The sequence below is a fragment of the Electrona antarctica genome, assembly GCF_951216825.1.
Source record: "Electrona antarctica genome assembly, chromosome: 9".
Taxonomy (NCBI): domain Eukaryota; kingdom Metazoa; phylum Chordata; class Actinopteri; order Myctophiformes; family Myctophidae; genus Electrona; species Electrona antarctica.
In genome coordinates, this window is record NC_136790.1 from 16,544,904 (window position 1) to 16,566,212 (window position 21,309).

Below are 21,309 nucleotides of genomic sequence, written 5' to 3' on the forward strand. Positions count from 1 at the left end.
GGCATTTCTATCTCTGGGATCCCCAATTTATATTGTAAAATCAATGTTAATTTAACTCTGAGATTGTACAAGTGGAACCAAATGGACCTGTTAGGGTCCATTCGTACACTCTCTGAGTTACAGACCCACAAGGGTCCATTTTTGGTTCCAAACAATCATTTAGCTGGGGACCTCCTGGAACTCCCTCAAGGACCCCTGGGAGTCCCCAGACCCCACTTTGGGAACCATGCACTGACGTAGACGGCCATTCCTTCTTTAATGTTCTATGGCTGCGTTTAAAAACCCATAGCCTGGAGGGATGATCGCGCTTCATTGGCCAGTAGGTTGCACAGAGAAACAACCTAACTGTGTGGGCCTGGGAGGGAGGCGTGGCCTCTCATAGTGCGTGCTGCGTGCGTCCCACCGGCCTATGGGATCTATAGGAGGCTAAGTTTAGTGTTGTGCTGATGGAAAGTAAAGCGCGGCTCTTTGGAAAGTAATTACGAAAAGCCGAATTGTTGTAACTAGTAGCAGGTAAGACATTTTGATTAATCAATAACTAATATTTGTCATATGTATCAAAACGATGTTGTGCAGTAAACCACGCACGTGCCGCTGTCAGTCTGGATTTGCTAGCCAATGTGAGCTAACTGACGTTAGCACGTTGAGCTCAGATCCAACTGAATTCATTCTGCTGTTGCAAACAACGGAATCATAATACAAAGTTATATGTTTTAGAGCTATATATAATCTATGCACTGATGAGTTTATTGAAATGAAAATGTATTCATATTCTATATATGTTAATGTATAAAATGGCTGATGTATGGCGTCTTAAATTAATGTGTCCAGTAACGTCGGCTATATTATTAGGTGAATATATATTAATTAAGTTTAACATAAACTTTAAATATATTACCACACACACACACACGCACACACACATACTGACTGTTCTTAATTCTTAGTGGTGTGATTAACCTCTGAGTCAGAGTGTCCTATCCTTGGATATGGAGTCCATTTGGCCACAGACCACAAATGGATACATGAACACTGGAATTTACTGTTAAAATGTATATGGTAATAATAAGCTTATAATGTAGCTTTTTGAATTTTGGAAGCCGTTAATCCGTTTTTTTAAAACCACAACCCCTGAGAGTTGTTTAAATGTCACAATGTCTTTCAGTATATATGCATTCAATACAGTTTTACCATATGGAAACAATTCTATATTGTCTGTCTGTCATTTGGAAGCAATCTGCTATCCGGGAAATGTCACATAAGCCAGTCTGGTTCTGTTGTTCGGTATCAAGAAAGATAATTTGTAAATGGCAGATCTACCATGAGTGGGGACCCTCTGTCCCAGAGGGTCAGAGGGTCCCTCAAGGATCCCTGGCCCCTGGGACTCCCCGGACCCCACTTTGAGACCACTGACCTAACACATAGAGAGTAGCAGGGACGTGCACACATAGACATCAAAGGGGGCTTCAGCCCCTGCCCTTTTACCCGTCTGTAAAACAATTAACTACCCTCTCCAGACAACGAATGCAGCATTTACTATAGTGCAAGAAATGCAAATGCCTCTCCTTTCCATACCATGCCGGAAGGCAACATTCAGGAGAATAGCTTTTTCCCCGAAGTCTCCTGAACTTGGAACGCATCCATGCCGTACACTGCATCTCCAGTAGATAAAGAGTGCTGGGTTGCCCCCCGAATATAGCTGATCTACAAGCTCTCAATGCAGCTTGTAGATCAGCTATTTTTGTCCAAAAGTGCCCTCTTACGAGATTTCAGCCCCTGCCTAACACTCTCTGCATGTCCCTGGAGAGTAGTTTTTCTGTAATTCACTGAATGAACAACTGTTTGTAGCCTTTGTCAGTGTGTTTTGTTGTAAGTTGAGTTAGGTAGAGAAAGTAATCCATGTTTTTGTGTGAATGAATCATTAGGTGGAGGAGGACCTCTGCAGCAGGGTCCACAATGGCTGCTCCTACCTTACAACAGCCCAGTTTCCTGCTGGTCAGTCGCCTTCTGTTTTGTAAATGCACCCATTCTGAAGAACTAACTCTATTTATCACCATATGCGTATTGTAATAACTAGACCATGATCCAGTTGCTTCTCACGATAGATATGTATCACGATACAGAGGCCACAATACGATATATATATATATATATATATATATATATATATATATATATATATATATATATATATATATATATACACACCACTTTCAGGCCCACAGATCTTTAAATTAGAATAAATGTCTAAACATCCTAACAAGGGGTCTGGGAAGTGGGAAGGGAGTGCATTGCAACTTGCAAGGGGGGCTGTGATAACGTTAAACAGAGGTACGTTTGGCAACACTGCGTCACCCAGATAAATCATGCCGTTTATTGCCTCATCGATTCAGCAGCCTCTCGATCGCTTCACCTATCGTCCGGATTTCGATCGATACAGTATATTGCCATATTGATGAATTGAATGCACCACTAGCTATTATGTGTTCTGCTCTCTGTTCTATACATTCCATTGCTTTAGCTTTTTACTGTACTGTATATGGTGGCCTTGTGTAAATGTGTGTTGTAACCATGTCTGTATCATCATTGCTCAATTGGTTCATTTGTGAGTGAATGAGCTATTTTTGTGCTATTTTCACCAACAGGCCAACCTGAAAGCTGACTCGACCAACAAGTCTCTGCTACAACGATGCCAAGAAATAGTGAAGATCATCGAGGAGTACCCTGCAAAGGTAGCTTGTTATAGAAATCGGTCACATTATTGTCTCCACCAGGCCGAAGGCATGGGGAGAGAGTATGTTTTGCACTCCGTCGTGTGTTTGTGTGTGTGTCTGACTGTCTGTCTGTCCGTCCGTCCGTCCTTCCGTCCGTCCGTTACCAGCTAATCTCCGGCACCGTTAACCCGGTCGATGCCAAACTTTGCACACACACTCCCTGGATGCCAACGATGAACCTCTGTCCCACATTTTCCGCATCTGCCTTTTATAGCGCCACCAGGAGGCCGACTTTTGTAAAACACATTTTTTGATATTACTCCTCCAGATTCTGTCCAAAAATCTCACAAATCGTTACACAGTATCTCTATAGTCATGTGCTCAAGTCGGATCTGTCCGATATTTCATATTCCATCCTAATTGGCTATAATTGGCTTTCAAAGTTTGCAAGATTGCCCCGTTTTGAACAAAAGCCTCAAATCATGAACGCAGCATGCAATTTACGTGAAATCTTTCACACATTTTCTTACTAGGCTGAGGAATATATCCCACCCTTTTCACATTGACCTGTTATAGCGCCACCAACAGGTTGATTTTTGCAAAACACATTTTTGGAACAAAATGCAAAATGCCTCAAATCATCCAATTGCCATCAAAGGTGTATGAAGAAATGGCACCCTTTTCACATTGGCATATTATAGCGCCACCAGGAGGCCACAACCTGACCTGGCTTGGTGGAGACCTGTGCCCCGAGTGGCACTTTTTATAGTTATTATTATCTGTGTTGAAATCGCAGTGATGCTGATAGCATTGGGTGTTAATGTTAAACATTTAACTATTAAATCCCCAAAAAGATGTATAAGTAATGACATTCAGAACTGACATCTCTGGAAACAATAGTGCATTGACACTGGCACTGCTCAGTACACAGTCAAATACTTTTTGACTGTCAAATACTATTTGATTTCATTTTTTGAGGGGCGCTAGGCTAGCCCCTCTTATATACAGCTTTTGTCCACGCATGTCTCATATTTGCCATTGACAATGAAAGGAGAAATTAGGTCAAATGTCTGCCAAATATGATGTAAATCTGTGGCAACACAAACATTAAATGCCATTGACAATGAAGGAAAAAATTACGTCATATGTAGACGAGCAAATCGGCTAACCAATCACATAAATTCAGTTGTTCATGAGATGATGATGTATAATGATAAGAGTGCCCTCACTTCACACGGGTGTGATTTTGTTTTTACACGTATAACAGCCGTACTTGTGTTCCAATTAGCAGCTGGTGGAATAGAAATGCTTACAAGGGAATGCCATTGTATGCCATTGTGCTGCTGGCAAGCCCACACTGCAGCCACACCCTTGTTTGCCTCTTGACTGGGCAGGGCAGAACCCAACCAGTGAACTGAATGCCTTTATGTCTAAAGAAAGACAGCTGCTGCTGTGTGTTAGTGTTATAGACCTTCTGCTTTCACTTGGCAATGGTTTGACTATATAGTCAAATTGTTGAGGGGCCCATTTGATGAAAGTTTTACACTTGCAGAGTTATAACTGGACAAATGAACACTGAGGAGTGAGGCCTTTACAGTGTGTATGTAAAAACATAAACAATGGGATTTGAAATGTTTGTCATGCAACCTTAATTTTCACTGTGTGCAACTTCAAAAACAAAAACTAGAGTGCCGAATACTAGGTGAAACCATTTCCATTTCTATAATCTGTCAATGTCAAAATGTAGACAAATCAAAACTATGATGACCCTTGATGGCTAAAACAACCGCATATGTCCAGGAGTTGCACTCGGTCTTACCCTGGCTGGTGGAGTGTGTGTTTGGCAGTCTGGATGGGGTCATCGCCGGATGGAACCTACGCTTCCTGCACCCCCGCACCAATGAGTACAACATCGTCAAGGAGTTCCTGGACCCCAGGTGTGTTGGCCAAGAAACAAATTCATCGCCTTGAGTTTCTGATAAATGAGATTATGCTTCACTCATGAATGGCATTCCACTCCAGTCATTGAGGTTTCAAAGAAAGTAGAAAATAAATCAAATCCCCCTGCCATATCATCACTATTATGCAAGGGTAAAGAGGGATGAATGTCCCCAGTCCATTGTACTATGGATGTCAATGTGATTGGCTGATCACTACGCCGTTACAGAAATATTTGATTGTGATTTAAAGCCACATTGATGATGATGATGACTGATTTGTTGTTTCAGTGGGCCAATGATGAAGCTTGTGTATAAACTTCAGGCAGAAGAGTACAAATATGAAATACCTGTCAATTATCTTCCGGTAAGAGCTTTTTTCCCTTCTCCATTCAACTTTTATTGTCTCCTTCTTATAAGCCATTTGGGGGTTCCAGGGGGTTCCACTCCCCAGCTAAAATAAGGAACAATTTTAACACGTCACATATTTTATTATGTCTGTTTATATTATATTGTATTTGTAATATTACACATGTTGGTCGATGTACAAGCTCACAACTGATCGCAATGTGACGTGTTGTGAGCTTGCAGATATTTTCGATATGACAAATCTTCTCTTTTACGGGGGTCCCTGGCAACAGATGATAGGTTGAGGGTCCTTGACATGAAAGGGTTTTGAGAACCACTGGGTATAGTGACTGTACTTACTGTACACTTAACATGTGTTGTCGTCCTTTCCCCTGCAGGGTCCAGTGAAGTCTTCCATCCAAGAAGGAGTTGTCCCTGACTGTCCTCTGTTTCACAACAAGCTCCAGTTCCCCCTGTCCGGTCTACTAACACTCAACCTGGCACTCAGTATCCTTTACAGCAGTACACAGCACTGTCCAGTTGTCCACAGTGGTATGGGTCAATCAATGTCATTTGCTTTACATTTTGTACACTCTTGAGTTCAATTAACACAAAAGACAGATCATACTTGGTCCAGGCAGCAGCGGTGTCTCGTGCCGACAATAGAGGACCTACAAGCTCACAACGCATTGCAGATGCGCTGACTTATGAGCTTGTAGGTCTGCTCTTCTCAGCCTTTCTCTGTGCGCAACACTGTCGCGTGACAAGAGCATAAATTGGGCTTGAAGATTACTGACGTTTACATGTTCTATTCACATAGCTGAAGGGGTTAAGACATCCAACCTTTTTTACAAACAAACTCATCCACAACTATATTTGAATTGTAAAATTACAAAATTTATTATAATATAAAATTGTAATAATTAATCGAACTTTGTAAAAGATACTAGCTGACTTACTGTAAATCACTTCATTGACAGGACAGACCTAAAAGCACCTTTTATATTGACTGTATGTACGTATGTATGTAGGCTAGCTATTCCTTAATGTTCTTCAGATCCATTTGAATTCTATATGTTCAACTTCGCCCACTGCCTTATTGCACCAAAGGTGAGTTTGCCGTTATTTTTTATTTCCCGCTAGGATTCACGCTGTGCAAAAATTCTAATAAAATAGCAACAACTATTATTGTTATTGTTATTATTGGATATAGTTGGATGAAATGCAGAGACTGAGTCGTCTACTTAGAGTGCACTTCCAGCAGTTTGCTGCCTATGTCCCATACCTGTTGATATTGATCTAGTAAACTGCATCTTACTGTACAGTATGTGAAGCTGCTGCTACTATTAATCTCCCATCATGGCTTGTTCTAACCTCATGTACATACCTGCTAATACTTATGCTTGTTGGGGGGTATACACTATATCTTTTTGATTATTTGACCACAATTCACATTATAATTTAACTTTGCCATCCTGTGTTTTTCTCCTTGCTCTTCCTCTATCGCCATCATCCTCCCTTCTCACAAATGAAGTGTGCACGGAACAGAAAGAATTTGACCCACTTCTTTGAATCTGTAAACCTATTGGCCATTCTTTTCTCTCCTTCCCCCTCTCTCCGCTATCCTCCCAGTTATAGTTAATTTTATTAGAATTAATTATTTTATATATATATTATAGTTTTTATTTTAGTTTACTGGTATTTACTTTCTGTCCAATTTATTGTACTACAATTTTCAATCAATTTAACAATAATTGGTATATGTTTCCGTCAATTATGTTACAGTACTAGTGTGTGTTAGTTTTTTGTGTGATTGTCTGTTGTGTGTCTGTATGTAATGTATGTGTATAAAATATGGTGACCGTATTCAGTAAAAACATTTGAATAATACACACACCTGAATACCTGTGATGTGACAATATATTTGATTGTGATTCTAAACGGCGTAATTATGGTGGTAAGCACATTTGCTAAATGTATAAGAGCTTTACTAAAAAGTAACACAGTGTTCACTTTTGCACTTGTCCTCAGAATCTTCCTCCCGGCCAGCATGGGACGAGCACGGACAGTGCCTACTTTGTGCTGGTAGACACCTACCTGAAATACTTCCTCCCCACCGAGGGAAGTGTCCCCCCTTCTCCCTTCTCGGACTCCAGAGGCTCTATCACGGCGGCTTCTACAAGGTGCAGTACATCTTTGATTCACCGGCGCCATACTTTAGACTTTTCCAGGTTATAGGCTTTTAGCCAATTCTCTGAATTCTGTGTATTTTGCCCCCATCAATGTTTAGCAGTTTTATAAAAATGTGGAAATGATGAAGTGTAAATGTACACTGGTGTATGTATGATTTCAATGAGGGCGGCGGTGGCTCAGGGGTAGAGTGGCTGGATGGTAACCGCAAGGTTGCCTGTTCGAACCCAGGCTCCCCCAGAGTTAATGTCGAAGTGTCCTTGAGCAAGACACTGAACCCCAAATTGCTCCTGATGTGCTGGTTGGTGCTTTGCATGGTTTCCGCTGCCATCAGTGTATGAATGTGTGTGTGAATGGGTGAATTGATGGGTGAATCTATGTAAAGCGCCTTGGATAAAGGCGCTATATAAATGCACCATTTACCATTTATTTCCCTCAGGTCTCCCAGTGTTGCCTTCACTGGCTATGGTATTCACAGTCCCAGTCTCCTCAAACATCACATCTTCCACCAACCTTCTGTCAACGCAGACCCTGCTGCCCAGGAGATATGGAGGTCGGAGACATTACTGCAGGTAAGACACAAGCTTCTAAAGGCCTATTCATAGTCTGGATTTTCGGTGGCGAGGTGACCACCGCTCCGGTGGTGAGGTGACCACCGGAGCTGTAATAACGTGGAGCGGTGGTGAGTAAAAACGGAGAGAAGGGCTGGGGAGAGCGGTGGTTTGCTCTTCACCGCGGCTCCGTGACGTCATGTTGTAGTTGCGGTGGTCACCTCACCACCGATAAATCAGGCTATGAATAACGCTTACTTAGGAATGATGACGATTTATGCTGTTACTTCTGACAACTTCATCATTTAATATTTCCTGACTTGATGTCTAAAATGAATGAGCAAAATCGCTTAAATGTGATGAAATATTTAGACAAGCCCATTAAAAATGGGGTTAACACAATATTTGCCAATCCCGCAATTTCTCTGGTTTAATCCTTTTTACCTCCTTTGCCAACCCGAGAAATCTCGGGTGTGATTAATGTAATTTAATCCAGAATTAATAGTATTTTATTTACCGTTTTTAGCATCCATGCTAGCCTCCGGTGGCATCCATGTTGTGAGATATCCAAAATCTCCTCGTGCACACGTACACATGCGATCCAAAGCATATTTAGGGCTCAGATTGAGATAAAGGGCTATGTTTAGTGTTTACATCTTAATAACACTTTAATCCAGCTGTAAAACCTGGCAACAGTACCGCAGTTTAGCCACCAGGTGGTGGCATATAATCTGTTTTAAAGTAGCCAAAAGTGGGATATTCAAAGGGATTGTTCTCTTTGAAAGAAAGGTTGCACTTGCAATAGAGTGCATACCTCCACCAGTGATGTCGAGTCTATGCTATGTTGACCATCAAAATACACAAATTGATAGGTGTGTGTGTGTGTAACAGACGTGATCTTGCGTTGTGTTATGAAGCACCATAGACCAGGATCTCAGCAGTGAATGGATTTATTTCTGTACAAAAGACAACGAGGCAATCACTGCTCTGCACTGACTTGGATACGTTTTCCACAATAACATTTGCGCTTTCAAAGCCAATATGAAATAGCAAGAGATGACAATAATAAATACAATATGTACCTGTACAAAAGACAACGAGGCAATCACTGCTCTGCACTGACTTGGATACGTTTTCCACAATAACATTTGCTGGAAATAAAGCAGATGCAGTACCATGAAAACACAGTACGTGTCTTAATAACTTTGGGTACATATATGTATAATAATCTGCAGAGCAAAATAAACACAACCTACCGCTTTCAAAGCCAATATGAAATAGGAAGTGCGGTAGGTTACGTAATTTCCTTAAAGGCAACCGCCTGTACTCTTAAAGTCACAGAACGCTGGATCACAATACAATATAATGCCTGGGCAAGTGGAAGCACTATTAACCATGTTACATGTGTGCGTGTGCGTGTGTGTCTCAAGATGTTTGTGGAGATGTGGCTCCACCACTACTCACTGGAGATGTACCAGAAACTCCAGTCTCCCCAGGTGAAGGTAAGAACATGGACAACAGTCCCCGCCCCCGTCTCCACCTGTCACAACTCACAACCCACACCTGCACTACGTCACCCCCCACGCGGCACGGCTGACTTGGCTGATCACAACTGTCTCCATTACACCCCCCATCAACACCACGTTGCTCTGTACCTCTCAGTCCAACTTGGGCCAGGGTGAGGTTTTCCATGCATTGTGTAGTGGTAGGTTCCCCCACTCTGTAGGGCAGGCATGGCTTGGGGGACCGGGGGCGGCACTGGATGGTAAGACTAGGGCTGGGCAATATACCGTATGAGTTATTGTAACATCTATTTTTTTTATTATATAATTTTTTTTATATGAATGGACAATATTAATACAATTTTGAGAATATTCTTACTTTAAATTGTCTTTCAACGACAAGCAAAATCCCATCAAAATGTTTCTATTCCTTCCCGTGTCATTCAGATGTGTAACATTGTTACACCATTAGACTGCATTTGCATGAACTGAAAACGCCCTAAATATGATGAACACGTCGTGGCAAGTCATATCGCCCAGCCCTGCCCCTGCCGCTTGGCAACTTCACCTGATTTTGTGCATCTCTCGGGCCTATTTTGCACTCGTGAAATGCTACTGTTTCTGTAGTTCTGGTTATGTTTTCTGCAATAGGAGTACGACATACACTGTACAACTGATGGCCACATTGGTGCACTTGAGAAAGACAAATATGTTAAAAGTAAAGCATACTTCATATGAGTTTTAATGACTATTGTAGACTGCTTGTTATGTGAACATTCTGGTGAGCTTTTTGGTTCTTCCCAGAGATGTGTGCGCTTCAGGAAAGGCAGTACTGGATTTTGTGACCATGACCGTTTTCATCACTTGTTTGGGTAGCTAGTGCTTCAGGTGTTGAGCATGAGTTCCTCAGTAGTGCTTTTGTCTTTCTGACATGATCGATGCATGCAACCTGTCCGTCTAATGGGGCTCTGTCTGTCTGTTCCTGCCTGCTACATTTCTTCTGAAACACCAGCATAAAGTCAACCACCACCAAAGGGGTTCTGGTAGTTTGGTGTGTCGGGGTGCATATGGGTGGTAATTTTCCTGTGTATAAAGTGACTGTGGACCAGTCGGTGTGTGACTAATCCGTGTACAGCTTAAAAGAAAACAACTGAAACTCTCTTTTTGACTGTCCACTGTGTCCAGTCTTTAACCGTCCCTTAATATGAAGTTCACATCCTTTGCAACCATTTTGTGTCCTTTACTTGGAGGTGTCTTTGTTTTTGATACATTTCTGACAAAACCCCAACCAGCTCCAGAAAGGCTGGTTCCTCCTAGGAGCTGAATACGCAAACAAAAGGAAAGCAGGTGTACAACTCACGGCCCACTCAATATTCAAGAGGAGATGAGGTCAGAAATTGTTACAACCTTGGGAGGTGGGAAATCAAGCACTTGATATTTGGGGCCACACCTTTTTGCAATATAAAGATTTTGGGTCCTTATTTCAATTGAATGTACATATCTAGTCCTGTACAATCTAGCCCATGTCATTTTGTGTCTGGGAGTCTTTATGATGGTGTTTCTGTGACTGACGTTGGCTGTACCGTTGATTATAGGAGGCCTCTATATGAGCACAATAATGCCACCAACCCTGTATATAGACTGCATGCATAGTGTTCGAGTGTATACGACATCTGCAGCAGGACACCCTGTGTCTTTGGTCTGAACTAGTCTTAATTTAACTTGCACACCGAAAGCGGCAACCGCCCGGCACTGGGCAAACCGCCATTGATGTCGATGAGGTAATTTGCCTCATACCACAAAGAGAGAGGCGAGCTATTTTCACTATTTTTGCATGACACATTATTGGTGATTAAGTATTAAATAACACCCATCATATTTACTAATCATATTTCAAGAATATTGTGAGGTAAATGGTGATCTACATGCTGACTTCAATTTAAAAAAGAAATGTATATTTACTTATATTTGAACGCAGTCACATATATTTAAATGATGTGACTGTGTTCATGCATATAAGCACATCTACAGTACATATATTTTGCCATGCTGTTGACCGCTTATCAGTGTGCACTGCAAGCACTTAATTGGTGTTTTTTAATTTAAAGTTGGTCCATGTAGCTGTAGTCTGTAGAAACAAGCATCATTCCTGAATCAAGTCACAGAGAAAAACGAGTAGCGCTTCATTCTTCTCTTGCAGCAGCCTGTTAGCTGAAGCATTCTGCAGTTTTCCTGTCCTCAAATCTTCCACATAAACCCGTACATCACGTTTGATCACGGGTGCTGTCTCGTGCCCACCTCATGAACTTGAATCACAAGATTGTGACCAGATTGTCCCGCCAAAAACATGGGAAGAACCGATTCGTACTAGCGGTCATTGTTTTAGGATTAGGACATAAACCAAATGCTGTTTTTTTAATTAATCTTTAAATTTGTAGCGTGACTTTTGGGGCACAACAAAATCCTGTGGTTCAAGTTTACCCTAAGTGTTTATTATTATTGATGTTATTGTCATTAACTTGGGTATACAGTCCTGTATGTAGAGGGCTCCACTCCTGTATAGTCCCCTAGGTGTCATCACTATGTGTTTTTTTTTGTGTCTCCTCTCTTGTTCTGTGTTCCTTCCTCCTGTGATGCTTCTGGCCTCTGTGTGGTTTTACTTTGTCCTTTATTCATTTTGACATCTCCTTTTCACCTGTTCTCATGTTTACCTTCCTTTCTTTCTTTCCTCCACTTCTCCTCATCCCTTTTTATCACTGCCACATGACCTCTCCCTCTTTCCTTCCCTTTGTGTTGTCCTTACTCCTATCCCCTTTTGCTGCTGTTATTTCCGCCTCCCGCTCCCTGTTTCTGCTCCCCCCCCCCTTCCTCTTCTTCCCTAATAATGTCTCCCAACTCCTCCACTTCCTCCTTCCCTCTTCCTTCTGTGCCTCCTCCTCCTCCTGTTATCTCCTTCTACACTCTTGTCCTCCTCCTCTTGTTATCTCCTTCTACACTCTCCTCCTCCTCCTCCCCCCCTGGTGGTAAACGGTGGCGACCAGCTGGCAGTGCTTCAGTACCGGCTGAGTATGTCCAGCATGCCGCTCCAAGCCCACGTCCCACCAGGCACTGGGAACCTCCACACCTACCAAGTACTTTTACCTTTTCATTCACCCCCGCCCCTTCGGGGCATCCTGGAGGTAAAATAAAAGGCCTGCTGCCAGAGTTAGGACTGAAGGTTACACGGTCAAGGTTACTTCTCTGTGATGCAGGTTTATTTTGTTTTTATTCTATTTTTTTGCTCATGTAAATGGATGGCAGAAGTTGTCGGGCATTTCCAAATGTGGGTGTTTACACTTGCAGCACAATTCTGAACAAATGGTTAATACGAATACTCAAAGGTCACTTTCACCAAATATATTTTGAAGAATCTATAATGTTCTGATTGCGTCTGTTTCTTTGCTCTTAAACATTTTCAATCTAGAGCTCAAATGAGACAATCTTTTATCTTCCACTGTGGGTCAAATCTGATGCTTAGTACCAAAGATACCAAATTATGCCTTTTAATTATGCTTTAATTTATGGATTCGTGTATTGACACAAGAACTCCAGGACTTTGGCTCTCAGTACTACAATAAGTAATTGTGATGTAAATATCAGAGTTGACTACCACAGAGAAGTATCCTTGACAGGTAAATTATGCTGGAATGAGGTTTTGTCATTTGAATCAGTTTGTTTTTCACCTAATTTGTGTGGTTTTCCTCTTATTTTTTTTAAAAGCATGCTTGTGTGTGTGTGTGTGTCTGGTTTTGGTTATTGTTGCTTTTCACTTTCTTGTGGTTAATAAGTGTGCTTCATGTTTCACCTCACATCATTTACAATTTAACCCATTTTGACCTGAGATCAGATTCTAAAAATGTTTTCTACATCCTGACAGTTATGTCGTTCTTCGATTTTTCAAAAATAGCAGACCTACAAGCTCGTAGATCTGCTATTTTTCAATAGCTAAAGCATGACATGCTAACACCAAAAGGGGTTCCCGCCCAAAATGGGTTAAAAGCAAACGCTGCTACTACATTTCAGAACATCCATTACCATACTGCCTGATTTAAAAGGATTAATTTATTCAATGTTCAAATCCATATTTTATCTTTCATTTGAATAACTAAATGTTCAGCTCATGTAAGGACATACTTAATTTTACGAGAGGAAGTACTGTGGTTTAATTGTCACGGTTGTTAGGATTATCCTTTAGCTAACAGAACTATTCTTTACAGTAAAATGAAAGCATGTTATATTTATGGAGTGGTTACCATCTTCATGACTAGCCCTCTTCTTTGAAATACATCTTGAACTGCACAATTTAGGTTTTTATTTCATCATTGCATGTCCACTTGATATCCACTTGACAAAAATTCCAAGACCTGTCCTTTTTTATTATTTGTATTTTACAATAGACAGACATTTTGCAATATTACAGGTTAAATAGCTCAATTTGAGTTGTTATGCCCTTGCTGATTGACTGATTGACTTTGGCTGCTTATGAATCAGGGAAGCATTGTGATTTATTTCATTGGGGAAAAAACCTTATTTGGGTTTTCTTTTTGGGCGGCCCCGTTTGACTGTGATTATGCTTCAGGAGCCCTTCACCCCGACAGAGGAGCATGTGCTGGTCGTCCGACTGCTGGTGAAACACCTCCACGCCTTCACCAACAGCCAGAAGCCAGAGCAAATCTCACCCTCAACCCACTCCCACACTCACACCAGTCCACTGGAGGAGTTCAAGAGGTCAGGACTCGGGAGGAGAGATTTAAACGGCAACAACAAATATAATCAAATATCAATGCAATAATTCACTTGTTTCAGTTACTAATAGTACACAATAATTTGAGATATTCCTACATTCCTCAGGATATATTTAAGAGAGATCCCAGGGTCTTGTATTCTAAATAAGCCAGAACTCAGTTGGTCGTAATTGGTATAAATTTTAACATACTTGGCCATTAAATGTCAATCAAAAATCAATTTTTTCCTTCCTCCAGAGTGGTGGTCCAACGCTTTGTCCAGCAGAAACTCTACCTGTTTCTACAGCACTGCTTTGGTCACTGGCCACTGGATGCATCTTTTAGAGCGGTACGCAGCATTTTCTACTATTACTATAGTGCTAATGCTGCATTACTGTTAACTACGATTACTACTACTAGTAATCATAACGATACTCGCATATTATTACAAATGTATATTTTTATTTTCCCTTGTGTACAATTCAATCTTTTGTTGAACTGAATCAATTGTACAACCACAACATCTCTGCTCTCACTCCATCCGCTGTGTGATTGTGTGTAGGTGTTGGAGACGTGGCTAAGCTACATTCAGCCATGGAGGTACACGGGAGAGAAGGCCATTCCACAGGCAGACCAGAACAGAAATGTACCAGAGAAATGGTAAAGGCAGCCCACTGTGTCTCTGTAGTCCAAGTGAGACAAGCATCCATACCGCATGCTGGGAATATTGATAGATTTTTGTATGCATTAAGAAGAATATTCCCAAGTTTGAGTGTAGCTGTTTGATAGAGATGGCTTTATGAATGTGGGGGGGATGGAATATTGACTAAATTAGAGAGAAAATTGAAAAAGAAGGAAGTTAAATATAAAGCCAAAGGCATTCAAATGTTGTACATTACATCATATGCACTGATCAGGACAGGAGTAAGTGTGTACTGCATGTGAGTGGTTGGTTAGTAGATCAATTTACGGTGCCTTAAACTTCAAAGCATGCTGTAAGTGGAGATATTGATAGCCGTCAAGATGAGGAGAGAGAGTTCTGAAGATGTCAATGAGAACACTGACGGAAGGTGTTCTAATTGAGTGCTCTGTAACTTGTATTCCTGCAGGGCATCGTTTGTCCAGGAGAACTTGTTGATGTACACCAAGCTCTTTGAGGGTTTTCTGAACAGGGCGGTACGAACAGACCTGGTCAACGCCAAGAATGCCTTAATGGTCTTCAGGGTGGCCAAAGTGTTTTCTCAGCCAAACCTAGCAGAGATGATCCAGAAAGGTTTGATGTTATGTTGTCCGAATCAGAGCTTTGTTCGTTTATGTAGCTACAGAAATGATTATTTATCAACATTACTTTCCTTATCTATTGTGAGTAATGTACTGAAATCCAGCTCAAACATCCTCCACTCAGGGGAGCAGTTATTCCTGGAGCCGGAGCATGTCCTGCACCACCGGCAGTCCCGGGGCTACCTGACCCCCAGCCAGGGCGGCAGCTACCTGTCCCCACGCCAGAAGGTGGTGACGGACACAGTGTTCCGCGTAAAGAGCCACGTCTATGCCCTGGAGGGCCAGGACTGCCAGTACAGACAAATGTTCGGCAGTGATCTCCGAGCAGCGGTCAGTTGGTGTCTTCATAATTACATATATAGTATGTCGTCTTGTATTGAGGGTTTAACCACTTAAACCGTCCAGACTTGGTAAACTGGACCTGAGTTGCCACTCTGTACTTGACTGCTTTTGTTCGTCTCTAGACAAAATCTTTTTGCCAAAAGTAGCCGGCTAATATAATTTTTGGCAGAATATGGAGTGACGCTGGGGTTCAAGTGGTTGCTTAAAGGAGAATTCCATACTAAAAGGCTTTCTTACATTTCTTTGTAGTTGTTACGTCCCCACCAAAGAGGTCCAGGTGTTATTTTGTGCAAAAGCTCCTTATTGGCTATTTCCCTACCATAAGCCCTAAATGAATTGCATTGAATTGAATGGGGCTATGGGGTGTTGTGCTAATTCACTTATTTCCATCGCTCAAAAAACATCTGCAGTGGTTGGAGGAGTCTTCCTACTCGCTGACAGCGAGACCCTGGTTGAAAATAGGGTAGATACCTACTGGTTGAAAAGTAATACTGCCTGAAGCTCATACACCCCAAATCTCTCCTGTCCTATATAATAGGGTGTTCCCTCTAGATGCAGATGTTTGGTTTCCCACACAGAATCCCTGGGGTGCAGTTACCTCTCTCTGTCCACACAATTATTGAGAATCACTGATAACTGTTACTATATTCTGCACTTTGCATATCGGGAAGTATTGGAAGAATTCTGTCTATCACACAGTGGGTATGCGCGAGACATCATCGTACCTGGACGTTATGTGGGACTTCCTACTGAGTGGCCATACATCCAAACAGAAATTCTGATTGTATTTAATGACGTTAAACTAACCAACATTACAGCTGTACGGAAATCTTAAATTATCCTCTTTCTAAGTTTTTGTTTAATAAAAATAAATTGTTTATAGGGTTTAAGTGGTTAAATCCTCCTGCAACCCTCTCCAGTATGAGAATTCCAGCATCCTTACATTTTTTGCAATGGTGGTTTGACTCTCCAGGTCCTGAAGCTGATCCAGATCATAGCACAGGCCAGACAGACAGCCAAGAGGATAGCAGACCACGCGGTGGAAGTAGCAACCAACAACTCCTTCCTTTCCTGGTTTGGTTTGGGCTCCCCTGACCTCAATAACACCTTCAATGGAAATGAGCCGGAGGAAAGTGGAGAGCTGGTGAAGAAAACCCACGAGTTCCTGGATAGAGCGCTGGACAACCTCTGTGAGATATTCAGGGTGAGTGTTTATTGCCTGTCATATCGTAAATCATTTGTCTTTGTTGTACTAAAACTATAGTAAAATACGCACATCACTTCATGGAGGTGCTGGGTTCAAAAAGTAACATAGGAAAAGAGAGGAAGCCGCACACTCATATGCTCCGAATGATACGTTTATTGACGACGTTTCGAGCCAAGGCTCTTCTGACCAGATGAAGAGCCTTGGCTCGAAACGTCGTCAATAAACTTATCCTTCGGAGCATATGAGTGTGCGGCTTCCTCTCTTTTTCTTTGTTGTACTAAGCAAGAACTTTGTTGAGTCATTTGAGCAATAAGCCTGTATATGAATGAACTCTTCATTTTTCAAAAATAAATCCCGTGGGGATCTAGTGAGAGGATTTTTGTGACCATGTGGTGTCTCCTACACAGAGAGTAGAGGTTTGCATCATAATTTAGCCAAGAGCACCATCTAGTGTAAAAACCAAAAGTTTAACCTAATGAAAACACGGATATTTTTCCTGGACGACCGCGCAACAAAGGGCTTTCTCGATCCGGTGTGTGATCATAGTGAAGATGAATATTCTGTGACTATTTAAAGGTGAGGTAAATCTGGCAGTAACAAAGTGTTGCATTTGGTCTGACGTCCAGGGACATCTATGGCAGTTACTGTGTTAAACACCATCAGTTGATTGACTTTAGTGCAGTCAGTGTGGTACCTCCTAACGTCTAGGCTAGTAGTGTCTACTACTGTACCATATACAGTATAATATTATATCTTAATCATCTCCTGTCTGTGCATTTTGTCTCATGTAGCTCAATCCTGGTCAGCTGAGCCAACTGATTGCCAACCTAGGTTCATCTCAGGACGATGTGAACTCCAGACAGCTCCCAGAATGTGTCCAAGGAGAGACTGGACTAATCCTCACTGACCTGGGAAGAAGACAGGTCAGTATGCATATAGCACATAGTGTAATGTTTTTATGGTCATTGAGTGTCGATTGCTATTATGGAACTACTGTACGGAACTACCTGTCACGATCATGACATTTTCGTTGAGTTTTAATTGTCATTTGAACTATTTAATTGTGTGTGGGGTTTTTTTTGGCATTGAATATTGGAATTTAGGATTTTTGTTTGGCTTTTAGGCTTCGTAAAAGAATAATGTGCATAGTACGGGCCACATAATGATAAATAACTTAAATATACGATTTTCTGCTGAAAATTTTCAACATGGAAATAATTGAGATTTTCTGTTTTCTCGTGTAATGATTGTGCTATAGTAGCTATTACCCTGTATGTATTGCTGTATGTCTTTGCAACAATGTAAGACGTGTATCACAGTTAAAGAGATGCTGACTCTTCAATGGAACAACTTTACTGTACAGACATACTGTACATACGTACAGCGAGTGAATATTTTGTCCCTTGTGCAGATCATGAATGGACAGCGGAGGTTTGAGATAGATTACCAGGGAGACCCAGAGCTCCAGCCAATCAGGAGTTACGAGAACGCCCTGCTGGTCCGGCTGATGTTCAGAATATCCTCCTTCGTCAATGAAAGGGTAGGTGGTGTGCGATTTTTATTTATTTTAAACGCCAATATCCAAATCTCTTTGGATTGAAGCGGAGTGTAAAATTACTAGTGTAAAAAAAATGGCGTTGGCTCCTAGTCCTATGCCACCAAAATGTGGAACGCCCTTAATGTCATTAAGACATGCAAATCCCTTGACACCTTCAAAACTGCTCTCAAAGGGCACCTACGGACGGCTGCAATTCGAAACTGGACCCCGTAAAATCTGAATCCCCCACCCACCCCTTTTTCCCATCACTGTATATGTTTTTTTTCCCGTTATTTACCCCCTCTATGATGATTTCCTGTTTTTGGCTATATGGAAGTGTATGTCTCTAAATGTTATGGTGAATTGAAAAAGGTGGACCCTCTTGTAAACGAGTGTAATGCTTTTTTTCTCTATTCTCGCCACAGTTTGAAGGGCGCATGGGCACTCTGTGCTCGCGACCAGACTTCCTAGGTCGACTGGGCCGGCATTACCTGTCCGGCCCTGAAGTCAGACCCAGACAGAGCCCGTTGAGCAGGCGCACCCTGGAGGGACAACGCATGCCTAGACTCAGCCTCCGCATTCTGGCCAGCTACAGAACACTGCTGATACTGCTTTTGTGGTACCTGTTGGGTACGCTGCTGTCACTGGGCCCCGTTTCCAGCACTCTCCTCATCCTCACCGGGGGATTCCTCTTCGGGGTCTTTGTGACCCTGTTTGGGGATAAACTCAAGTCACACTAAAAGGACGGTCAAAGAACTGGTCTGGCAGCTTAGACTTTACGCTTCATGTTAAGCAATGCTGCTTGTGTTCTTTGTTCTAATGAATGTTGTTAAAACTGTAAATAAATGCGAGTGTGTCCTGAAGCTCTGATGTCGGAGCAAATGCTTTTGTTTTGTATATTAATTTGATGAGTCCAAAGTTTTCAGATTTTGACAAGAATGGCAAACAAATTCCCAAATAAATGCAGTTGTGTTGACCTCAGGCAATTGTTTCGATGACCTAGAGAATGCTGTAACACTTTCAATTTACAGCAAAACTTTTTTATTTTGTATTTTGTTATCCTCTGAAGCAATAAAGGAAAGGTGATATGAAAACCCTTAAACTAGCTGCTGTGAATGTGAAATTAATCGATGTTGAGCAACTACATGGAGAAAGTCCATAGACTGCCACATGACATAATTCCGGAAAGCCGTGCATTGCCCCTCATAAAGAAGGTGGCAATGGCTCGAGAAGGCTCACTTTGTTACTTGTCATACTGCCCCTTTGCACTCTGTGGTCAGATTGATTCTATGGTGATCTACCTCACCTCACGTCAACATGTGACTATGATGTCAGGTTGACCTAGGAGGGGGGAACCCAGATGAATTCCATGTCAGCCTTTTCAAATATGGAAGTGCCCAAATATGGTGTTCCGTGACAGTCTTTGTTCAAATAATAGAGTTCATGATTGACACCAGACTGACTTTCCAACTACTCTAAAAGGGACTGTTTATGCAAATTGTACAAATCATATGCTCATTGACTAATGACTATTGAGATGTCTGCAATATGGATACAGAGACTTTCTTCAGTTCCTGTATATAGAATTAAAAGGCTCTTCCTTGATCATCTTCAGTGATCCCAGAGTTTCAAGGGTGGGACTCTGGGATCATTGAAGGTTTCTTTTTTGATACCACTACCGTGTTATCAAATCAATTTGGCATGTGAAGTTCTCACTGAGGAGACCAACTCCAAACGCTTCTGAGCCTCTTCTTTCTTCTGTTGGAAGTGGATATTGTCTCCCATCTTAACTGTCACATAACTGTCGCTTAAATTCTCTAGGTGCCAGAGGCCTTGCCATATAAACTGCGGGTAGCTCAAAAGCACAATCACAAGGAGCAAAGCAAAATTGATAGCCACACCGATTACTGCACATGTCATGGGGAAGTTGTACAGGACATATCCTATACCAGTAAAGTAGGCATGTATTCTAAACTGAGCTGAATAGATCTGCACCCGTTTAGAATGGATCTCGATGACGGCACCAGATAAAGGTTGATGAGCGGTGGACTTGTAGTCTGAGAACAGCTCCACTTCTATGAGTTGCTTCTGCTCCGATATCCCGGTCATCAGAAGAGGAGAGAAAAAGAGGGTTCTCAGAGTCTGTAGGAGGTTAGAGCGGTAATGCAGCATGGCAGAACGCGCTGCAGATGACACTATCTCTCCACCCTTAGTGTAACAAGACATCTTGATCATAAACATGCCTAGCTGTTTGTTTACTGGAGACTCTGGCATTTCTAATTCCAAAGATATCCTATATGGCTGGCCATAAGCCAACATCACCACCTGGTCTCGTCCGCTCTTCAGAAAGGTGATATTGGCTGTGGGGAATGAACAAAGTACTGCTTCTTCTGTGGCATCACAGTCAGACCTGTAGTAGTAGTGGACAGGTGCAGAGAAGATGGTGGGCGGCATGTACAAATAATAGAAGATCCCATAAAGAAAGATAGACACCAACAGCAGCAGACCTAAGACAGAGAGAAGGTTGGCGATCTGATGCAGAGCCCGGCGGGCTTTGTGGAAGGTGACAGCCACCATGTTCTGTAAACACAACAGATCTTGTCCCGACATACCCTTTCACGACAGACAGCACAAAACCTGTATGCTTGCAGATGATGTTGTTCCTTTCCTTATATGAGTGGCTGGCTCCAGTCCAGTCATAATGATGTTGTTCCTTTCCTTATATGAGTGGCTGGCTCCAGTCCAGTCATAATGATGTTGTTCCTTTCCTTATATGAGTGGCTGGCTCCAGTCCAGTCATAATGATGTTGTTCCTTTCCTTATATGAGTGGCTGGCTCCAGTCCAGTCATAATGATGTTCCTTTCCTTATATGAGTGGCTGGCTCCAGTCCAGTCATAATGATGTTGTTCCTTTCCTTATATGAGTGGCTGGCTCCA

The 21,309-nt window shown here is 42.0% G+C and overlaps 2 protein-coding genes across 4 annotated transcripts; one reads left to right on the forward strand and one right to left on the reverse strand.

The window, feature by feature from the left end:
- The first annotated feature begins 324 nt into the window (after nt 1-324).
- Nucleotides 325-19,477, forward strand: smpd4 (sphingomyelin phosphodiesterase 4). 3 transcript variants are annotated; one of them, XM_079511372.1, is made up of 20 exons: nt 325-513; nt 1,926-1,995; nt 2,646-2,732; nt 4,515-4,651; nt 4,943-5,018; nt 5,398-5,506; nt 6,057-6,109; nt 7,031-7,182; nt 7,629-7,761; nt 9,171-9,242; nt 12,284-12,421; nt 13,861-14,009; nt 14,264-14,354; nt 14,568-14,665; nt 15,115-15,278; nt 15,411-15,616; nt 16,602-16,832; nt 17,627-17,758; nt 18,247-18,375; nt 18,798-19,477. In XM_079511372.1, the coding sequence occupies exons 2-20, from the start codon at nt 1,957-1,959 to the stop codon at nt 19,110-19,112; spliced, it is 2,511 nt and encodes an 836-aa protein (XP_079367498.1). In that variant the 5' UTR covers nt 325-513; nt 1,926-1,956; the 3' UTR covers nt 19,113-19,477. The 3 variants fall into 3 exon arrangements, with proteins under 3 accessions (XP_079367498.1, XP_079367499.1, XP_079367500.1); XM_079511373.1 differs by having other exon boundaries at nt 326-513; nt 12,284-12,373; XM_079511374.1 differs by lacking the exon at nt 12,284-12,421 and having other exon boundaries at nt 327-513.
- A 581-nt stretch (nt 19,478-20,058) lies between these two features.
- LOC306929856 (seipin-like) lies at nt 20,059-20,982 on the reverse strand (the record flags this gene model as incomplete). The annotated part of the gene is made up of 1 exon (XM_079510590.1): nt 20,059-20,982. One exon carries the CDS (start codon nt 20,980-20,982, stop codon nt 20,059-20,061), a length of 924 nt encoding a protein of 307 aa, XP_079366716.1.
- Nucleotides 20,983-21,309: the final 327 nt, after the last annotated feature.